Source organism: Lissotriton vulgaris, chromosome 10 (assembly GCF_964263255.1).
Source record: "Lissotriton vulgaris chromosome 10, aLisVul1.2, whole genome shotgun sequence".
Taxonomy (NCBI): Eukaryota; Metazoa; Chordata; class Amphibia; order Caudata; family Salamandridae; genus Lissotriton; species Lissotriton vulgaris.
The window spans coordinates 18,074,892-18,097,021 of record NC_141698.1 but is presented as its reverse complement, the minus strand read 5'-3'; the positions used below and the strand labels follow the sequence as shown (position 1 = coordinate 18,097,021).

Here is a 22,130-nt window from a genome sequence, read left to right as displayed (position 1 = left end):
ATTTCTTAGGGAACCAAGCACTGAAATAGGCAGGTTTCCTTGAACAAAAACCTTTACAGCTAAAGGTTTTCCTTGCACCCTCATTTCTGACAACGAAGTTTGTCTCTTGTCAGAAATGTCTCTCAGCTGCTGGAACTGAACATTACACAGTGGCACTGTGCGGTCCTTAAAGTAATGGAGTGGCAGAGAGAGTGAATACGTTTGTGAAGGACACCATACAATTGGAGTTATTTTCAAAATTAGACCTGGAAAAGACACTCTGGGTTAGGGTGAGGAACTATGTCGCAGCACGTTCCATGGCAAGCATTGGTCCTATCAAACATTTGCAGCTTAAAGATCAAGTCACAAAATGTGTTCTCAGCTATATCACTAGTAAAGTTAAGGTTGACGTGACCAATTTGGTTTCAGTGAAAGAGACATGATGAAAATGTCTAGAAGGAGAGTGAAGAAAGAATTGGGACACATGTAAAAAATTTTGTTTTAGGTTGGACTTTCTCTGAGATTTTGTCATCCTGGTGTCCTTCCGAAGGGTAGATGCAGGTTTTATTCTCTTGTTTGTGTTGTCCGAGTGAATAGAAGTCCTATCAATGTGCTTAGTGGACATTGATGGAACAAAGGGTAAGGAGGGTGAGAAAGGAGCAGTTGGGCTAGATAAGTTGTTTCATTTTCATAACCTGTGGATATTCTGAAGTTGGAAGCGAGTGTTCAACGGGAAGAGCGTTGCCCTGGTTCTAATTATAGTATAGTATATGTGAGGCACCGCACATTCCCTTATCAAGAGAGTCCGGGAGTTCCTGTATGAATGGAAAGTGTCAGTGTTTCCTTTTGAATGGTGACGTTTCCTCTGTAGTTACTGATAGTGGTGAGTTTGTGGAACATACTCCTGTCATGGATGTGCCATCTGCAATAAGAAGATCTTCCAGAATGACTCGGAAACCTATTTTATTTTCAACTTTGTGTTATATTAAACATAATTTCTTTTCTCCATTTAATTTGTTGATGGTTATTATGGTTCCACGTTTACTCCCATAGGTTACTTTTGCTCGTTTTGAAAAGGTAAACAGCCTTTACTACGAAACTTTTACAACACACTACCATTAAGACGCAACCATTACAACGCAAACCATTACAACGCATTGCGCTGGGGGGCGCTGTAGGATAGGGAATAGATTTAATTTACTATCGAACACCTTCCCTACTATCCACGGGGACTGGAGTTGGAATAGTAAATTAAACTATTCACTATCCAGCACCCCAAAGCGCTATGCGTTGTAATGGTATGCGTTGTAAAAACTGCGTTGTAACGGCATGCGTGGTAAAAGCATGCGTTGTAACGCCATACATCCTTTTGAAAATGTTACTTTTGTGCTATAAGGGAGGAAATGTGTTACATCTGCTTCACTTGCTTTTTGTGATGCCTGCGTGGAATGCTATACCAGCTTGTTGTGTTCTGCACGCCGGATGTGACCGATTCAAGGTTCGAGAGCTAACTGACACTATGATGCGGTCACTTACATGGTTGTACTTCTGACTACTTCTACAGTATATCTTCCATTTTTAATTCAGTTAACTCCTGCATTCATCTTAGCACGGTTTGAAATACTCCATCCTGTATTGCTCAAGATGCATTCAATTCAGAAATGCATTTGAGTCTTAGAGTTCCCTTGCAGTATACTGCTGTTATAACTTCCATCAAATAATTCTGCTCAAACTATACTTAAAATGGCTGCAATATTAGCCATTTATTCCATCAAGCTGCAGACATAGCAGTTCGCTGTCTCGTCAACTCTGCTTCATAAGGCACGGTCTGTACAGAGAGGTGTAGGCACATACGGTGGAAAGATGCGATAGAATAGTGTTTGATTTTATGTAAACATTCCAAACTCTTCGTATGCCCAGTTTGAGATAATTCACTAATTATTTTTATTTAAGAGCAATAAAGTTTGTAGTGTTCTAATGAAGATTTCTCCTGGGAATTGTTGAGGCTTCCTGAGTAGTCCAGCACATGTGCAGGGCAAATCCACTGAAGACCACGTGTAATGTAAGGAGAAGACCAAAAGAATTGCACGACGTTGCTCTTGGAAATTGAATTGTAGAGTGGTTTATCCACAATAATCATGAAGTTGTTTGCACCAGTGTGACTTTTTGTATATCATTTCCCACAGAAAAATCCAAACATCCATTTCTAGTTGATATGAAGATTTTAGCTCTTCTCTAAAAGTAATGGTAGCTTCAGAGTTTCCTCTTGGGTAGATGCTGTGGAGAAGCCACAACATTCTGGAGGGAGCCTTGCACGGCATTCTAGACAAGCCAAAGGAAACCTAGGTCACATGTTGCACTGGAAGATCTGCATTTTATTTTCTTATATGCACAGAGGAAATACAGTATCGTCCCATTCTAGTTTATAAACATGTATTGAGTTGTACCCTTAATGGCAAAGTGTTATTGGCCACAAGATTGTTCCTGCCACAAGATTAGGAAGTCAGTGGATTTAGGAGCATTGTGGTGACGTTTGATTGCAATCAGAAACAACTCTCCGGAAAGGTTTTTAATGTTTCATTTCAAGTGTTGGGGAAGCATGCATGCATGCCCAAAGCGCCATTGAATTTCGATTGATAATCCCTATTGATTACACTAACAAAAAATATCTGACTAATGTCAGTGCCTAGAGAATCTCTAGGCACTGATATTAGTGGGTGTTATTACCCACGATTACTGCCTGTGACCATCCAGGCCTTTGGGTGGGCAGTTAGCCCCCTGAACTATTTTACAAACTGCTTGGGGCTGTTTCTGCTGGTGGACTGTCCGGTGTACCTGGGTTTGAGTATAGACCAACCGTGCAAGAAGCTGGAGGTTCATCTGGCTTGAATTGTGTTCCTATCTAGACTGCAGAAGTTGCCCTCGCCAACTTGAAGGGGAAGTATGAGAATGAAAAGAGTCTGATTTCAGAAACCATGCTGAAGCTGAGGCACGAGCTGAAGGCTTTGAAGGAAGATGCTGCCACCTTCTCCTCCCTCCGAGCAGTGTTCGCTAGCAGGTAAGCCCCCATTGTGTTCACTGAACTTGGGATCTGTTGGTATAAAATGTGGCTGCTGCTGTTTGTGGGTTTATTCCAGAAATAACTTCATTTGATTAGAGATATAGTGTGACGTTTGACAATATTCCACATGGTTGGATCTTGAGAAGTTACTGACGCAAGTCGGTACCACAAAATACTTGCCCCTGGTGACGGAAATTGGGCCAACATATGTTCAGTTTGATTTTTAGGTCGAAGTGTGGCCTTTTGAATTGCCATTCTGTTCTCCCAGATCAATATGTTGTAATTATAGATAGAGCACTATGTCAAAATACTCTGAGTCGGTGATGTTCATCTAACAGTAACCAGCACATCCGCTATTTGTAGAACTCATTCATGGGTGAGCTGCTTATTAAGCTTAAAGCGGAGAGTATGCCATCCTTTTGAATCCTGGACCCAGTACGATCTGCCCTTTACAGCACCCTTTCAAACGAAGTTGGACAATGCTTTAACTTTTGCCTGTTCCGTGCATGTGTAGCTTAACTGGTACAGATTGTTTTGCAGCGTGAATCTTTCTGGATTCACTATGCTGTGCATTATTCCGCGGTCTAGTGATTGGGTCCGGAATCGGAGTCTCTTCTTTTTTTCGTAGCCCAGGTGGGCGTCGATGTCCCACCTTTTGGTGTCCTTCCCGGCAGCTCAGGTGAGTAAGAGGAAAAACCAAAGTAGAGCATGTCACTGACGTGGGATAGATGAGAAGGATGGAAAGAGGAGCAAAGGGTCAGAGGCTTGGGCTTTAGGCTGCAATCATCTTCAGGCTCCGCCACACCAATATCCCATATTCCCCATTTTGCCTGATTACTCACTGCAGCTGCATAACTTTGAATGCCTGTGTGAGATCTGTACTCCCATCTTGAAAAGGCTATGAAGGAGTGTCAACTGGCACCATTGGGAGACCTTGGATCTTTCTAGCATGCTATGTTTTTCCCTCAGTCAGTATCTTCTCTTCTTTTACACTGACAAAGGACACTGGAGGTCTTGGTCAGCAGTAATTGAAATTTCAGACACATTCGCCAACTTGCCACCGAATCCCAAGTCATATCTCAGTCATGACACGTGCAAGTTCAACTAGAGCGAAAGGAAAGGATCAAAACTCGATTTAACTCTTTACCTTCTCATGTCTCCTAGTCTGAAACTCTGTAAGCTGTGTGATAGATGAAAATGTTCACTGTAATTTGGCCAGCCTAGTGCCAAGATCTCCCCCCCCCCCACTCCCCAATAGTGAGATACATCTGTACCAATAAATATTATACCACTTAGCCATCTCTCCAGATAGCATTTACAAAATACCAATTGAATATATTTAAAGCTTGTTGCATTTTTGTACCAAAACTATCCTCGCTTGCTCAGCGGACTCGTGACATCTCATTTGGAGTGCTGCCATGAACTTCCCGTTCAAATGGTTCCCAGATCAACTGACTGCTTCCCTCTGTTCTAGTTCTAGGAGGGCAACCAGAGGACAGGCACTGAAAGACGTACATTCTGATCTAGATGTGTCAGTGTTTTTTGTTTTTTTTTGCTAGCCCTTCAGGGCTTCATTGTTCCAGCTTGGAGGAAAGCGTTGCTGAATCCATGCTTTGAAAGAATCCGGTCATGTCCAACTTTTATGAGACCTTCGTAAACCAGAGTAAAAACGTGACCTTAGTCTGATAACACAAATCCATACACTATATTTTAGGAATCATTTTAGATTTTAGTCATTTGAACATTAGTTCAATTTATTGGCTGGGTTGGGAATCTCAGTTCACTCTATTGGCCACCTCACTCCTGATGATGATGCTAATTTTCAGGGACTGCAGATCATGGGCTCCTGATTATTTATTTGTTAGATTGGTAAAAACCCAAAACGTGTTCCCTTATAGCTGGAATTCATAGTGCAGACACAGTAGCTTGATCCGGGGCAGGGCGAGTGGCATCGGTCTCTCACATCTAGATATCCAGTTTTGGGGCTGGCAGTCTGCTTGTGTGAGGCATCTTGCTCGGTTCTACCTTTAAAGAGGAGTAAGGGGTTCTAGTCTTAATTAGGTGGGAATGCGATTGCTTCCTTTAAGTGGATTATCTCAGTGCCCTCAAGGAGCCAGAGAAGCTTGCAACAGCCTTGGAGAGGTGGTCCAAGTCGATCCAGAGGTGTAACAACTCACTTGTGGTTGTCTTACCTCTGTGTTTCTTTTTGGAGGATCAAACTTGCATTCTTTTATCTGAAATTATTGGCCAGGATGTATTGGAGACCCATATTTTGCCTTTATTTGGTTCCTTTGCCCCAAATGTTTTTTGTTTCTTGCATAGAAACTTAATTGTTCCACTGTATCCCTTTGGCCGGAGTGATGTGGTTTGATTTATTAAAGTCATGTTCTTGTTGTTTGTTTGTGGTTTGTTGGGGATTAAATATGGTTTGTATATTCCCAGTATGAGTTCAACCGACAAAGTAATCTGAAACAGCAGTAGCACCTTTAGCCCAGGATGCAGGTCCATTCGACAACTGCAAAGACCTTGTCACCAGAGAAAAGGGCGCAGTTAAAGCTTGAATTAAAGACATTGTACTTGCAATCTGGAATTGAGATTACTTTTATTTGTTTCAGCCAGTCCATTGGTCAGGTGATATTGAACTACTTATCACAACAAAGCATCTTGCAACCTATCTCCAACAAAGATTTGTTGGAGTAGGAAAAGAGAGACTGGAATGCAACCCACAGGAAACCTATTTAGGTTTGTAAAGGACCTCCACCCACTCTATTATTGGCATTCTTCCCTCATCGGGGCACATCCTGGTCCCTAAAACCCACGATGGACTCCGCTGTATTCCAGGGAGCATTTTAAAATTTCGATTATTTTAAAAATAGCCAGTGAACACTAGCGACCCTTTAATAGCGGGCGTCCACAGTATGAATGAAGCCAGAGTAGGGCGTATGTGGGGTATAAAGCCCTCTATCCTTTCTAGTCTGACTAGAAAGGGATCTATTTTCTTACTGTTTTGATGCAGCACAAAAACTTTACCCATTGCCCTAGGTTAAGTCTGTCTGCTCTGTACCATAACCACCCAGTGGATCAGTTCAGAATAATTTAGTGAAATTAACCTTCACACTGACAAGGGTTGTGGTTATTCTTTGAGGTGGGTAGTCACCCGCCTCGTTTAATAATCAGTTACTTACAGGATGTTTTGCTGTTGACTTTGAAATAGTCCTCTATGATTTCCTCCACCCCTTTGAGAATGATTGTTAGAGGCAAGTAGTGGTTTTTGTCATGCCTCACAATTATCTTTTCCCAAGGCACTGCCGAAAAGAAAACAGTTGTTTTTTCCATTGTTTTAAATGATTGTGCTGCTTAAAGATATTAAAAGTGTTGTGAATCAACCTTTTCTCTAGGTAGAAATGCATATACTATGCGAGGCATAGTTTGTAGTTTCTAAGAAATCCATGCAAGTCTGAATCAATTTTTTTTCTGCTTCTTTTTTGCCAATAGATGCGACCAATATGTTTCCCAGTTGGACGAAATGCAGCGTCAGCTCGCTGCTGCGGAGGATGAGAAGAAAACCCTTAATTCACTGCTGCGAATGGCCATCCAACAGAAGCTGGCGCTGACGGAGCGCCTAGAAAGCCTTGTGACTCCCACTGATGAGTCGAGCAAAAGCCGCCAAAAACTGACCTTGAAGTCCAAAGTTAGAGCACCCAAACCAAACTGGTAAGCAAGTTGGTTACTAAAGATGCACCCAATACATTTGTGTGATGTATTCCTTTTACCTGGCTGTCATCCACATAAGCATCTGCAACTGAGAACACCTGCAGCCCCACTTCTTTTTCTAATGCTGCTCCTCCAGACTGAGCCTCAGCCCTTCGCGTTCCATTTATTTTCCAGCACAAATGTCTTGGATCTCTAATCATCAACTATCAGTTGACGCTCTAGTGACATCAACTTCATAACCTGCCACTGTACCTATGCTTCTACCCTGTCAGCTGCATCACTAGAGGCTCCAATATATTTTGTTTCTGACTCTGAACAAGGTACACCACCAAACAGCTTGCACTTCCCCGAACTCCAGTCTCATAGGAAATTTGCAAAGCCTTGGCTAACCACTTTGAGGATATTTACTAGAGTCTCTCTAACTGCATCCCTTCTACTGGCTCTGTTTCCTTCATTCCCTCTACTCATAACTCTTCCACGGCTCTGGAGTATTTTGAATCGATCACCCCAAAATCAGTGTTAGACATGCTGAGCAAGATTAAGTCTGGTTACCCCCTTGCCATTTCTCTCATCCCCACCATCATATCACTATGTAACCTTTCCCTGGATGCTGATACTTTAGCTCAGGTCAGGAGTGGAAAATAACACGATCATGCCCATCCTGAAAAAGTCTAATGTGGACCCTTTATATCCAGCAAACTACAGGCCCATCTCCCTTATTGTGGCAAGATTGTGGAAAGCCTAGTTGGCCAATAACTTACCCAGTATTTGGTGTCTAATTAGACCCCTCGCAATCTGGGTTTATAGACCTTTCATAGCACAGAAACAGCGCTGGTGGGGGTTCAAGATACTATAAGAATCTCCCTTGATGAGGGTTTTCCAGCCATGCTGGTGTTGCTTGATCACTCAGCTGCATGTGACACCATTTCAAATTCGATCATGATTCAAAAACTCGTGTCGATGGCAAAGCCCTTGGCTGGTTTCAGAGCTTCCCCAGCAACCGCAGCCAGGTAATCAATCTAGGCCCCTTTAAATCTTGGGTGATGTCATTGGGCAGGAGAGTCCCATAGGGGTCTTCCCTGAGCCCTGTACTCTTGAACATCTATGTGGCACCTCTGGCTCCATAAATCTGGTCCTGTGAATTTGATGTCATCTCATATTCTGGTGACACGCAATTGATTATCCCTCAAGGGCCCAACCCAGGACTCTATTAAACTGAAGTTCAGAGTGTGCATGAGGAAAATTGCTTCCTGGATGTCCCACAATTGCCTAAAGCTTAATGGCGACAAATCAGAAATAGTGTTGTTCGGCAATGCCCATGACTACTGTACTAGCGATTGGTGGCAACCTGAATTAGGCCCCCCCCCCCCCCCCCCCCCCTCCCCCCCACCCAAAAAAGTGCTCAAATACTTAGGCATTCTAAGTGACGATAGCCTCTTAATGAGAGGGCACGTGAAATCTACAGGTGGCACCTGTTTTGGGATAATGCGCATGTTAAGAGTATTTTAATGCCTGCCTCTCCATACAAGAAAGACTCTCACGCAGGCACTTGTGGTCAGCCACTTAGAATATGGAAATGACCTCTTGGCAGCGGCCAATAACTCCCTCCTGTCCACTACTGGTAGTCCAGAACACTGCGGCCTGGCTTGTACTCCAACTTCCTCCTCGTACACCCTCTGTACCCACGCTCAAATCTCTGCACTGGCTTCCCATTAGAAAGTGAGTGATTTTCTAGCTTCTGTGCCTGGTGCACAGAGCTCCATCAGGTAGAGTACCAACGCATCTCCAGAACAAACTGTCAGTTTACTGACCCACCAGAAATTTGAGATCTAAGGATCAATTCTTGCTCTGCCCACTTTCTATTCGCACAGTTAGACAGGGTGGTAAATCCTTTTCTTACCTAGGTCCATTTCATTAGGACAGGCTTCCATCTCGCATTCGCATTTGCACTGATTTTGTCTGCTTCAAGAAGCTACTGAAAACCTAACTTTTTTGACTATAGTTCTTTTTTTCCTTTCTCATCTTGGAACTGTGCATTAGCTGTAAGATACCCCTTTGGGGGTGATTTGCTGCGCTATATTAAGTTTGGATAACCTAACCAAAGGGATATGATGATGATGGTGGAAAGAGGGTGATGCCCCCACCTCTCCTTTATTATGACCATTGTTAAATGGACTAACGAGACCAGTAGAATTGATATCTCCCCTGCCACTTAGTCCACCAATAGAAGCGAATGCATCATTTACAGTAATAGTGCAAGAGGTGGCTGCTGTCCAGGAATTGCAGATGCCTTCAGTCAAAACCAAAACTTGAGTCCTTACTGAAATCTTTCAGACTGGGCCTGCCACATTGGAGCCCTTGCTTCCATTTAACAAGGCCCTGTCTGATACCCTATGGGAAAATGACCTTCTAGTGGAACAAACTCCATTTCCATTCTGTCCAAAGTATCTGAAAGAAACAGGTTAGTAGGGTGTCGCCCCCGAAGACGCCGTCCCCGATCCTGCCCTCGATTCGGTTCCGGCGCCGGAGCGGCGCCGCTGGGCGCTGCTCTCGACGTCGTTTGGAGACTTTTACTTCCACGAACCGGCCCCATCCTTTGAACCTGCATACCAGGAGATGCGTGACGAGGGGGATTGGGAGGGGTCTGAGGACCCTCTGGCACGGGAGTGTCAGTCTCAGCAGGACTGGACAGGTGAGCTTGGGACTGCCAGTGGGCTGGACACCTCGCCAGACACTGGTTTTGTCTCCCCTCCCACCGTGGCTACGGAGGAGGGGGCTGCCTACAGTGTGGTGCTGACGCGGGCGGCCAAGGCCTTGGGCCTGGAGCTCCCTGTTGCGGCCGTGAGGACTAACCTCCTCACTGAGGTCCTTAAACCGCAGTCAAGCTCGGCTGAGCCTCTGCTGCAGTTTAATGAGGCCTTGTCAGACGTTCTTTTGGGCACTTGGTCCAAGCCCGCTACAGGTCAGCCTGTAGATAGGAACGTGGCCAGACGCCACCGCCCGGCTCCGGGCGACCCTTGCTTCCTGTCTACCCACCCCACCCCCGAGAGCCTGGTCATCCAGGCCTCCCAACTCCCAGAACGCATTCCCGATGGCCCCGCCCGATCGGGAATCCAAGCGGTACGAACAATATGGTAAGGTATTCTCCTCCCTGAGTTTGGGACTGCGGTCAGTCAACACCGCGTGCCTCTTGGGCCGCTACACCCACTCTCTGTGGGACATGGTTGCGGACGTGCTGCCAGAATGTCCTGCAAAGGTCAGGACTAAACTCACCCAAGCCCTTGCGGAGGGTCGAGATGCAGCACAGTTTTCTATCCTGTGTGGGCTGGATACCACCAACTCACTGGTCAGAGCGATGGCAATGACGCCACGCCTGGTTGAGGCCCGCCAACTTTTCGGCCGATGTCCAGAACACTCTTATGGACATGCCGTTCGATGGCCGTCGCCTTTTCGGCGACAAGGCAGACCATGCGCTTGAGCGCTTTAAGGACTCCAGGGCTACGGCCAAGTCCTTGGGCCTCTCGGCCCCGCGCCAGCAAACGGGTGCCTTTCGCTCCTTTCGTGGCCAAGGAAGGGGCGCTCCCACACGTGCTGCCAGCCACGCACTGCAGACTAACATCCAACGCGGTGGTGGCCGTGGAAACCGCCGTGGCGGCGGTTGGGGACAACGGCGAGGCCAGTCCACACCTTCCCCCGCAGCATCTGCCTCTAAAGCCTCCTAGTCCATGCTTTCAGGCCATGTGACGCCAGTGGGGGGCAGGGTTTGCCATCACCACTTCCACTGGTGCACTGTCACTTCGGACAGGTGGGTGTTGCAGATCGTCCAAAGGGGCTACTCCCTCCCCTTCGAGACGACCCCTCCAGCCAATGCACCGCAATACCACCGCGTGTCGGGGGGCCACTTGCAACTTCTGCAAGAGAAAGTTACGGCCCTCTTGGCCAAGGGGGCCATCGAGCGCGTTCCTGGGCCGGAAGTAGGGTGTGGTTGTTACTCCCACTACTTTCTGGTACCCAAGAAGGGCAAAGGGGGCCTACACCCTATCTTGGACCTACGGAACGTCAACGGCTTCCTCCGGAAAGAGAAGTTCAAGATGCTGTCACTGGCTCAGGTCTTAGCTGCCCTGGACCCAGGAGACTGGATTGTAGCGTTGGACTTGCAGGACGCTTATTTCCACATTCCCGTCCGGCCGGCCCACCGGTGGTACCTGCGTTTCACGGTAGGCCACGAGCACTTTCAGTTTACCGTGCTCCCCTTAGGCCTTACCAGCGCCCCACGGGTGTTCACGAAGGTGATGGCGGTGGTCACAGCTCATCTGCGCAGGTTAGGGGTTTCAGTCTTCCCCTACCTCGATGACTGGTTGTTAAAGGCGGGCTCGCCCCAGACAGTCGTCAGCCACCTCACCTCCAGACAACGGCAGACCTCCTGCACCAGCTGGGGTTTTCCATCAATGTGCCAAAGTCACACCTGTGCCCCTCTCAGAAGCTCCTCTTCATCAGAGCGGTTCTCGACTCGTCGCAGTTTCGGGGTTATCCTCCTGAACAGCGGGTTTGGGATATTCAGGCTTTGATTCCAATCTTTCAGCCTTTATCCCGGGTCTCGGTCAGGTTGACGCTGCGGCTTCTGGGGCTGATGGCCTCCTGCATCCCTCTTGTGCATCACGCCCGGTGGCGGATGCAGGCTCTGCAGTGGGACCTGAAGTTTCAGTGGACCCAGCATCAGGGCAACCTGTCCGACCATGTCCTGATCTTGGAGGGCACTGCGAGACAGCTGCAGTGGTGGCTCACGGACCGCGATTGGGTCAGCGGCAGGTCCCTCTCCTTACCCCAACCGGAGCACGTAGTTGTGACGGACGCGCCCCTCCTAGGTTGGGAAGGTCACATGGGAGAGGCGGAGATCGGAGGCCTCTGGTCTCCGGCGGAGTCCCGGCTCCATATCAACCTTCTGGAGCTGAGGGCGATGCGTCTAGCACTGAAGGCATTCCTCCCCTCTGTCTGGGGGAGCGTAGTGCAGGTGTTCACAGACAACACCACCGCCATGTGGTACTCCAACAAACAGGGCGGGGTGGGGTCGCGGACCCTCTGCCAGGAGGCTCTGCGCCTCTGGCAGTGGCTGGAACATCAGGGCGTGACCCTGGTGGTTCAACACCTGGCAGGTTCTCTGAACGCCAGGGCGGACGAACTCAGCTGGCGGTGCATGATGGATCACGAATGGCGTCTGAACTCGGATGTGGCGCAAGGCCTCTTTCTGCAGTGGGGAGAGCCTTGTTTAGATCTATTCGCCACAGAAAAGAACGCGCAATGTCATCAGTTCTGCGCGTTGGAATTTCCAAGGCGGCACTCGCTTGGAGACGCTTTTCGTCGCGAGTGGAGTTTCGGTCTATTGAACGCCTTTCCACCTATACCACTTCTGCCCAGAGTGCTGAAGAAGATCAAGCGCGACCGGTCCCAAGTTATCCTTGTGGTTCCGGACTGGGCACGAAGGTACTGGTATCCCAAGCTACTCAGTATGTCTGTCAGTCCCCTGGTTTGTCTGCCTCTTCAGGAGGACCTTCTGTCGCAGCAGCAGGGGACTGTCCTCCACCCGAACCTGTCCAGTCTCCACCTACATGCTTGGAGATTGAGCGGCGACAGTTGAGGCCATTTGACTTGCCTCCTGAAGTCTGTACTGTGATTCTGGCAGCCAGGCATCCCTCCACAAAGTCGGTATACGCCTGCAGGTGGAACAGATTTGTGGCATGGTGCACAGCAAAGGCTGTGGATCCTCTCTCTGCCCCTGTTTCTGAGGTTCTTCTCTTCCTTCTTACTCTTGCCCAGCAGCGCTCTGCTGGGCAAGAGTAAGAAGGGACCGTTCTCCTGCTTCTCCTGCAAATTTAGCGGCACCGACAACATCTCCGATACGACCACAACACAGATTCCCGACCCCAACCACCTACAGTGCATCCTTCTCAACACCCGCTCGGTCCACAGGCACGCCATTGACCTTTGGAACCTACTAGACACCATCTCTCCTGACGTCGCCTTCCTAACGGAAACATGGATGAACGCTTCCTTCGCCCCTGACATCGCCATCGCTATCCCCGATGACTATAAGATCACACGCAAGGACCGCACCGACCATACAGGAGGTGGAATCGCTATCGTCCATAAGAAATCAATCCGCATCTCAACCAGCTCTGACGCCAACCTCGCTAACTCCGAACACCTTCACTTCCAGATCCACATCGACCCCAAGACCACACTCAGAGGCACCCTCCTCTACAGACCACCAGGACCACGCGCAAAATTCAGTGAAGACATCACGGACTTCATCACCCCACACGCGCTCCCCTCCAAAGACTACATCCTTCTGGGAGACCTCAACTTCCACCTTGAAAAGATCAACGACCGCAACACCGCCACCCTCTTGGACAACCTCGCCAACCTCGGACTTAAACAACTGGTCACTTCCCCCACCCACATCGCAGGTCACACACTCGACCCCATCTTCACCTCCAGCAACCATGTCTCCTTCAGCCACACTACGGATCTCCTCTGGACTGACCACAGCTGCGTTCACTTCACCTACAACAAGCCGAAACCCATCATCCACCTCCAACCAACTCTACAAAGAAACTGGAACAAAATCACCACAGAGCAGATCTCCACATCGCTCCTTCAAACCTCCCCAGCCCTCTCTTCTAACGCCAACGAAGCCGCCTCCAACCTCACCCTTTGGTTATCCAACACCGCCGACACCTTAGCACCACTGAAAAAACGTCAACACAAACTTGGCATCAAGAAGGCCTCATGGTTCAACGATGACCTCAAGAAGTCCAAGAAACTGTGCCGCTCCCTTGAAAAGGCCTGGAAAAAAGACCCATCCACCAGCAACAAGGACGCCTTCAAAAGCGCCATCCGTACTCACCACCAACTGATCCGAAAAGCCAAGAAAACAGCATTCAAGGATCGACTTGACAACAACGCCCACAACAGCAAGGAACTTTTCAACATCGTCAAGGAATTTTCCAACCCCTCGGCCAACTCCAACGACATCACCCCCTCTCAAACCCTCTGCGATTCCCTAGCCTCTTTTTTCCACAACAAGATTGCTGACATCCACAACAGCTTTGACAACCAACCCGGAAGCCAACCCACCCTACCATCAGCTGACCATCTTCCCCCCGTTAACACCCTTAACGCCTGGAACCCAATCTCCACTGAGGACACCATCCGCCTGATGAATTCCATCCACTCTGGATCCCCCACAGACCCATGCCCTCACCACATCTTCAACAAAGCAGACTCCGTCATAGCTCCGCACCTCCGAGACGTCATCAACTGCTCCTTCAACTCCACTACCTTCCCAGAAGATTGGAAACACGCTGAACTCACCGCCCTTCTGAAAAAACCAACAGCAGACCCCACCGAACTCAAAAACTACCGCCCCATCTCGCTTCTTCCATTCCCGGCCAAAGTCATCGAGAAAGCTCGCCGCCTTCCTCGAAGCCAACAAATCACTCGACCCCTCACAATCTGGCTTCCGAGCCAAACACAGCACTGAGACCGCCCTCATCGCAGCAACAGACGACATTCGAACTCTACTGGACAATGGAGACACAGTCGCCCTCATCCTCCTCGACCTCTCTGCAGCCTTCGACACAGTCTGCCACAGCACCCTTTTACAACGCCTCAGAAACCTCGGAATCCAAGGAAAGGCACTGGAATGGATCACCTCGTTCCTCACCGGAAGAACCCAGAGAGTCCGCCTCCCACCATTCAAGTCCGAGGCCTCTGAAATCATCTGCGGCGTACCACAAGGATCCTCACTCAGTCCCACCCTCTTCAACGTATACATGAGCCCCCTCCCGGCCATCGCCCGCCAACACAACCTCAACATCATCTCTTACGCGGATGACACTCAACTGATCCTATCTCTCACCAAGGACCCCAGCACCGCCAAAACTAACCTACACGAAGGAATGAAAGAAGTCGCCGAATGGATGAAACAAAGCCGTCTGAAACTGAACTCAGACAAAACAGAAGTCCTCATCTTAGGTAAATCCCCCTCTGCATGGGACGACTCCTTGTGGCCGGAAGCCCTTGGAAATGCACCCATCCCGACAGACCACGCACGGAACCTTGGCGTCATCCTGGATTCTTCACTCTCAATGAACAGACAAGTCAGCGCCGTATCCTCTTCCTGCTTTAACATTCTTCGCATGCTCAGAAAAACATTTCGATGGATCCCCTCCGAAACAAGGAAAACAGTCACCCACGCTCTAGTCACGAGCCGACTGGACTACGGAAACACCCTCTACGCAGGTACCACCGCTAAACTCCAGAAGAAACTACAACGAATCCAAAACGCCTCAGCCAGGCTCATATTGGACATCCCACGCAACGAACACATCTCTGGTCACCTTAAAGACCTCCACTGGCTACCCGTCAATAAGAGGATTACTTTCCGACTGCTCACCCACGCACACAAATCACTCTACGACATCGGACCAGATTGCCTCAACTCTCGACTGTCCTTCTACACCCCCTCCCGCCAACTTCGCTCTTCCAGCCAAGCCTTCGCCACTGTACCTCGCATCAACAAGACCACCATGGGAGGCAGATCCTTCTCATACCTGGCTGCCAAAACATGGAACTCACTCCCCGCTTACCTTCGCCTCACCCAGAATCATCTAGCGTTCAGAAAGCAGCTTAAAACGTGGATATTTGACAAATAATCCTCCTCCCCTTCCTAAGCGCCTTGAAACCCTCTGGGTATGTAGTGCGCTATATAAATGTTATGACTTGACTTGACTCTGGGCACTCTCAAGGGCTACCTTTCTGCCCTTTCAGCCTCTTTAAGGCTACCTGATCAGCCATCTTTGTTCAAGTCCCCAATTGTAAATAGGTGTTCGAGGCATATGAGCTGCAGATTAGATCGCCACCTGGTGTTGGGCTCGGATGATTGCAGGTTGTGGTCTTGGAAGAAGTCTTTGCTAGTCCCAATAGGTGACTCCTCCCTTGAACAATACTGCGCATGGGCATCGGCGGCATCCTCAGATTGTTTTTTTCCGCCACTGGGTTCGGATGAAAGTTTCTCCGCTCCGGCCAGAAACGTTTTTTCTGCAACTTCGACGCGCAGAACTCCATAAAACAATTACTACCTGCCTTCGCCGGCGACGCCTTTCGACGCCAAAGTTTCCATTCCGGTCATCCAAGTGGGCCTCTGGGCCTATCGACCCGTGCGCCTACACCATATGGAAAGGACCCCGTTCCAAAAATGCCCGAGATGTCAAGCAAAGTTTCCACATAGCGACCACCACGAGCTCTGTAACCTCTGTCTGTCGCCGGACCACAACGAGTCGACCTGCACAGCCTGTGCTTCCTTCCGCTCGAAGAAAAGCATCCGAGACCGAAGGGCCCGTCTACACGAGATGAGATCAGCCCCAGCACCGGAAGACATCTTCGACGACGAGGCTCCACTCGTTCCCGAATAAGACTCATCGGATCTCCAGATCGTCTCCGAGGCAGATGACTCCGACTCCATTCCATCGGGTCAGCGCGTGAGTACTACTGCCCCTGCACCACACACGCCCAAGCAGAAGGCAAAGGTCAGCACTCCGCCCGCTGGGCCCAGTCGAGACCGATCATCTACTTCAAAAGTCCCGCCTTCCGGCTCGACTCCTGAAGAAATCTTCCACGCCTTCCGGTGCCTCAACACCGACCAAGAGTCTTCCCTCTGCTCCGAAACAAGGTCCTCCGCCTTCCGGTGCCTCGTCACTGAACAAGACTCCATCGACACCGAAGCCGAAACACCCTTCGGCTCCGACACCGAAAGAAGTGCCGACACCGAACCCGAAACATGTTTTGGCCCCAAAACCAAAAGACGCGCCGACTCCGAAGCCACACAATGTGCCGAAAACCACACAGCCTGATTCTGAGGCCTCCGAGCCCCCGAACATGCCTTCCAAGCCAAAATCGACGCCTTCGGCGCCGAAACCTAAGCCACAGGACCCTGTAATACCTCCTTAGGCTAAAGACACTCGACAACCTACGCCGGCACCGAAAAAAATCAGCGCTGAAGAAGGTTGCTCCTCAAGCGTACCTTTTTCGACCAGATCCTCAACGGAAAAAGATCTTCATCGACCCGAAAACCGGTCATGTTGGTGCCACACCACTCAAGAAGAGACCTGCAGCTACACCCCCTACACCTGTGGTTCCTGCCAAAAAGGACTGTGCAACCTCTCCTCTGCACTATTCCTTTCCTGTCTCTCCTTCTCCTCCCTATGTTTCTCCTCAAAACTCTCCTATACAATCTCCATTGTCATCACATTCACCACAAAATGATGATGAACATGATTTAGGTGGAGGGGACGGGGAAGGAGACACTACATACCCTGGAGGTGAGGGCACATGGACTTTTCCAAACACAAAACCTGCGCCTGGGTGGGGTTTTCCATACCCTGCAAATGACCCTGATGTACCTGAGGCACCCTCATACCCATCTAAACCTTCTCCTCCTGAGGATACTATTGGGTTTGGCCAGCTGATCAACAGAGCTGCTACATTCCATGGTATCCCCATGCATTCTGAGGCCATTGAGGAAGACTTTCTCTTGGATACTTTTGAGCAGTCTCAGAGATCCGCTCAAATTCTTCCCATGATCAAAGGGGTGGTTAGACATGCTACTGAGGTCTTTAAAGATCCTATGCGTACCAGAATTTTAAACCCCAGAATTTAAAAGAAATATAGACCTGCACCCTCAGACCCAGTCTATATTAAAGGACACCTACCACTAGACTCATTAGTGGTGTCCAACGCATGTAAAAGGGCCAATTCTCAGACTTCTGTGAGGCATCCCCACCTGACCAAGAATCCAAAATTATTGATGCGTCGGGCAAGAGAATAGCTACGCAGGCTTCCAATACATGGCGCATAGCTAATACGCAAGCCCTCCTCTCTCGTTATGATAGGGCTCACTACGACCAATTGGAGAAATTGCTTGAACACCTCCCAGATCAGTACAAAGATCAAGCTACTGACCTCATAAAGGAAGGCAAGTTAATATCTAACGCTTCCATCAAATGCGCACTAGATGCCGCAGACACAGCATCTAGAGCTATTAATACCAGTGTCATTATTAGGGGACATGCGTGGCTACGCATTTCGGGGTTCAAACAGGAAGTACAAACCACCATTTTGAACCAGCCTTTTAACCAAAACCAGTTATTTGGTCCGGCGGTAGACACTACCCTCGAAAAAATGGAAAAAGACGGACACTGCCGGCCAAGTCTATGGGGGCCTTACAGTCTACCCCAGCTCGAGGCTCCTTTTGTCGCTCCTTTTACAGAGGCGGCTCCAAACAAACTGGAACAGACACCAACACGTCTTTCAAGACACTAACCTCCTCTACCAGGAGTTACTATAGAGGAGGATACAGAGGCAATAATACCAGGGGCAGAGGTAGAGGTAATAACAGCACTCAAGCCTCTTCCACCACTAAGCAATGACTTTCCTACGCTCCCCCCGCAGCATTCCACTCCTGTAGGGCGCAGTTCCTGCCAGTCTGGAACTCCATTGCAACAGACAAGTGGGTAAGACAGATTATCCAACATGGCTACTGCCTAGAACTTACAGCAACCCCTCCATACATCCCTCCCAGACAGCGTCCAATGTCTACCGATCATCTAGCTCTGCTCCAGCAAGAGGTCCTATCCCTTCTGCAGAAGGGTGCGATTCAGATAGTTCCTTTACAGGAACAAGGGACGGGGTTTACTCGTTTTACTTTCTAATTCCCAAAAAAGACGGGACCTTGAGACCGATTCTAGACCTCAGGCCCCTCAACCATTACATACTATCAGATCATTTTCATATGATCACTCTGCAACAAGTGCTTCCACTGCTGCAACAGGGAGACTTCCTTGCTACGCTAGATCTGAAAGACGCCTACTTTCACATCCCTATACATCCTGCTCACAGGAAATACCTTAGGTTTGTACTGGAAGGACAACACTATCAGTTCACGGTCCTTCCATTTGGAGTGACAACGGCACCAAGAGTATTCACGAAGTGCCTAGCAGTTGTATCAGCACATCTGAGAAGACAACAGGTTCGAGGCATGTGGGCTGCTGAATTCATATCTGTGCATAGATCGCCACCTAGTGTTGGGTCCGGATGATTGCACATTGTTGTCCTGGAAGAGTCTTCGAAGTATCACGAGATAGGTGGCTCCTCCCCTGGACTACAGTGCGCATGGGCATCGCCTCCATCCCCAGATTGTTTTTTCCGCCATTGGGTTCGGATGTGTTTTCGGTTCCCTCTGTCGGACCCGATAGTTGTTCAACTTCTACTCGAGACCAAAAGGTCTTTAGGCTGGGCGTCGGTATAGTTGCGTACGGGTTTCTTTCTGACTCTCAGCTCCGATCTCTTGCTGCCCTTCCACGTGCTTTCGGCGCGGACGGGCCTACACTACACTCTTGCTATGGAGCGAACTCCGTTTAAGAAGTGCCCGGTGTGTAACTCTAAATATTCACACCTCGATGTGCACCCTGTGTGCAATACCTGCTTGTCGCCGGATCACCGCGAGGACACCTGTATGGCGTGTTCGAAGTTCCGGAGCAAGAAGACGCTGAAGATTCGCCGGGCTAACAGGCTCCAGGCTCAGTTATCGGCTTCGGCGCCCCCGCCGGACGACATTTTCCAAGAATCTGTCGAGACAGAAGACTACGTGCAAGGTTCGGACTCGAATCCCGCATCCGAAGGTGACACCTATGACGAAGGTGCGGAGACCTTTGACGAAGGTGCGGAGAACTTTGACGAAGGTGCGGAGAACCTTGACGAAGTCGCCGATGAGGTAGGGGACGACGAACAGGCTTTTGCCACTATGGGCGATAGCTCAGAGGAGGAGCATCCCCAGCGAGACTTTGGGGTTATTACCCCTCCTACGGCCCAGGTCGAGGGATCGCCTTCGGGCCTTACCCAAGATCTAACTATGAGTCCTACGTCCCCGCCTCCGGGCTCGGTCACGGACACTTATGAACAATCACTTACGTCGACGAAAACGAAAGTGAAGCCAACTGGTCCCGCACCCTCGGATGCGAAACCGAAAGTGAAAGTTGCGCTGGTGAAGAAGGTTCTGGAGGCGCAACTTCCAAGGAATCCAAAATGGCCGACTCAAAGTGCCACGCAAAGATGGCCGACCCGAAGTCCTCGGGGTCGGTGCCGAAGGCGAAATCGTCCGACGCGGCTGCGTCGGCTCCGAAGGGGGTCGCAAACCCGAAGTCGGCTCCAAAAGGGGTCGTGGACCCGAAGTCGGCTCCGAAGGGGGTCGTGGACCCGAAGTCGGCTCCGAAAGGGGTCGTGGACCCGAAGTCGGCTCCGAAGAAGCGTCTAAGCGACGACGCGCACGGCCAGGGGGCCTCGGCCCCAAAGAAGGCGCATGTCGAGCCGGTCAAGTCCTCTCCGGCCTTGACGAAGAAGGTTGAGGAATCCTTACAGCGGATTCGGAAGGATACTGTGGCGCCGAAGCTCACGCCTAAGCCTGCGAAGGAGCAAACGCCTATCCGTTTCACCTTTCCTCCCAAGTCGGCGCCGAAGGCCTTTGCGCAGAAACAGGGTGGACCCTCGAAGGAGGTATTGGCACCTAAAGCGGCCTTGGTGGTGTCGAAGCTTCGACTCCAACCCCTTGCTGAAGAGGAACGTCGTGAGGTACTCATCGACGCCAACACCGGAAAGCTGTCGCTCCTCAAAAGAAAGATCACGACGGAGCCGGCGTTGGAACATTTTAAGATCCCTCTCAAGAACAAACGGGACTCCGAGGGCTTTTCGGCTTTGGTGGAACCTGTGTCCCCACAAACATTGGGGTACTCGCCGACGCATTCCGTCGCAGCCGGTGCGGACAATGAGGATGCCGAGTACGACTATCCGGCATACTCGGATCCGGAGGAGGAGCAAGTTCCATGGACCGCCGGTGGCGACCCGGAGGACCCGCAGGGGGGTCAGGACGCTCAACTTTTCGCGGCCAAGACATCCCCAACCGAGGATTCGGCGGCCTTCAATGCCCTGATAGAAAGAGCTGCTGCTAACCACGACGTCGAGCTGCACTCGGACCCCGTGGATGTGGACTTCTTGTTCGACACCTTCTCGGTAGCCGAAAAATCAGTCAAAACGCTACCAATGCTGAAGGGGGTGCTTAAACATGCTACGGAGGTTTTCAAAGAACCCACCCGAGCGCGTGTGGTCAACCCTCGCATCGACAGGAAATATAAGGCGGCGCCAACGGATCCCACATATATCAAGGGACACTTGCAATTGGACTCCCTGGTCGTTTCCAATGCTCGGAAGAGAGCAAACTCTCAAACTACTGGTGACGCTCCTCCCCCAGATAAAGAGTCCAAGATTTTCGAGGCCTCTGGCAAACGGATTGCTGCACAGGCAGCTAATATTTGGAGAATATCTAACACACAAGCCCTGCTTGCACGTTATGATAGAGCCCATTATGACACATTAGAGGCCATACTGCAACACTTGCCTGACCAGTACAAAGAGGCGGGGGAGATGCTGATTCAGGAGGGTAAACTCATTACAAATGCATCCATTAAATGTGCGTTGGATGTGGCAGACACGGCCTCCAGGGCTATCAATACTAGTGTACTGCTTAGACGCCATGCCTGGCTTAGGATTTCGGGGTTCAAACCCGACATCCAAACCACTATACTGAATCAGACAGTGAATCCTGACCATCTGTTTGGCCCTGAGGTGGATGCCACCCTGGAAAAAATGAAAAAAGATACGGAAACTGCCAAGTCCATGGGGGCTTTACAAAGTCAGCAGTTTCGGAGTGGTTCCTTTCGCCGCTCAAACTCCAGAGGCACCTCAAGGGGACAAGCATCCCAGTCAACGCCATATTACAAGACTAACAACCAAGCCTCGTATAACAACAAAAATAGAGGTGGTTACAGAGGCAATAATGTCAAGGGCAGGGGACGTGGCAACAATAGCTCCAGGTCCACCGCCACCAACAAACAGTGACGTCTTGTCACTGCCCCCCGGCCACGCAACACCGGTCGGGGGGAGGCTCCAGCAGTTCCTGCCGGCGTGGAAATCCATCACCACGGACAGGTGGGTGAGGTCTATTATCCAGTACGGGTACTGTCTAGAGCTTACGTCCATTCCACCGGACATACCCCCAAGGAGCCGTCCTATGTCAGGCGAGCACTTGACCTTGTTGCAGCAAGAAGTTCTCGTCATGCTGCAAAAAGGGGCGATAGAGCTCGTTCCATTGCAAGAGCGGGGAACAGGGGTTTACTCCCTGTATTTTCTGATTCCCAAGAAGGACGGATCCCTCAGACCTATCCTGGACCTCAGGCCCCTGAACTGGTACATCCTCTCGGAGCATTTC

General features: G+C 49.8%; 1 protein-coding gene across 1 annotated transcript in view; it reads left to right on the top strand.

Moving 5' to 3' along the window:
- The window catches only part of LOC147684347 (protein bicaudal D homolog 2-like), a 130,752-nt gene that overhangs the window by 76,184 nt on the left and 32,438 nt on the right, over positions 1-22,130 (top strand). The window contains exons 7-8 of the mRNA XM_086940248.1: positions 2,886-3,037; positions 6,536-6,754. Coding sequence (XP_086796374.1) covers positions 2,886-3,037; positions 6,536-6,754 — 371 coding nt within the window. The remainder of the gene's footprint in view (positions 1-2,885; positions 3,038-6,535; positions 6,755-22,130) is intronic.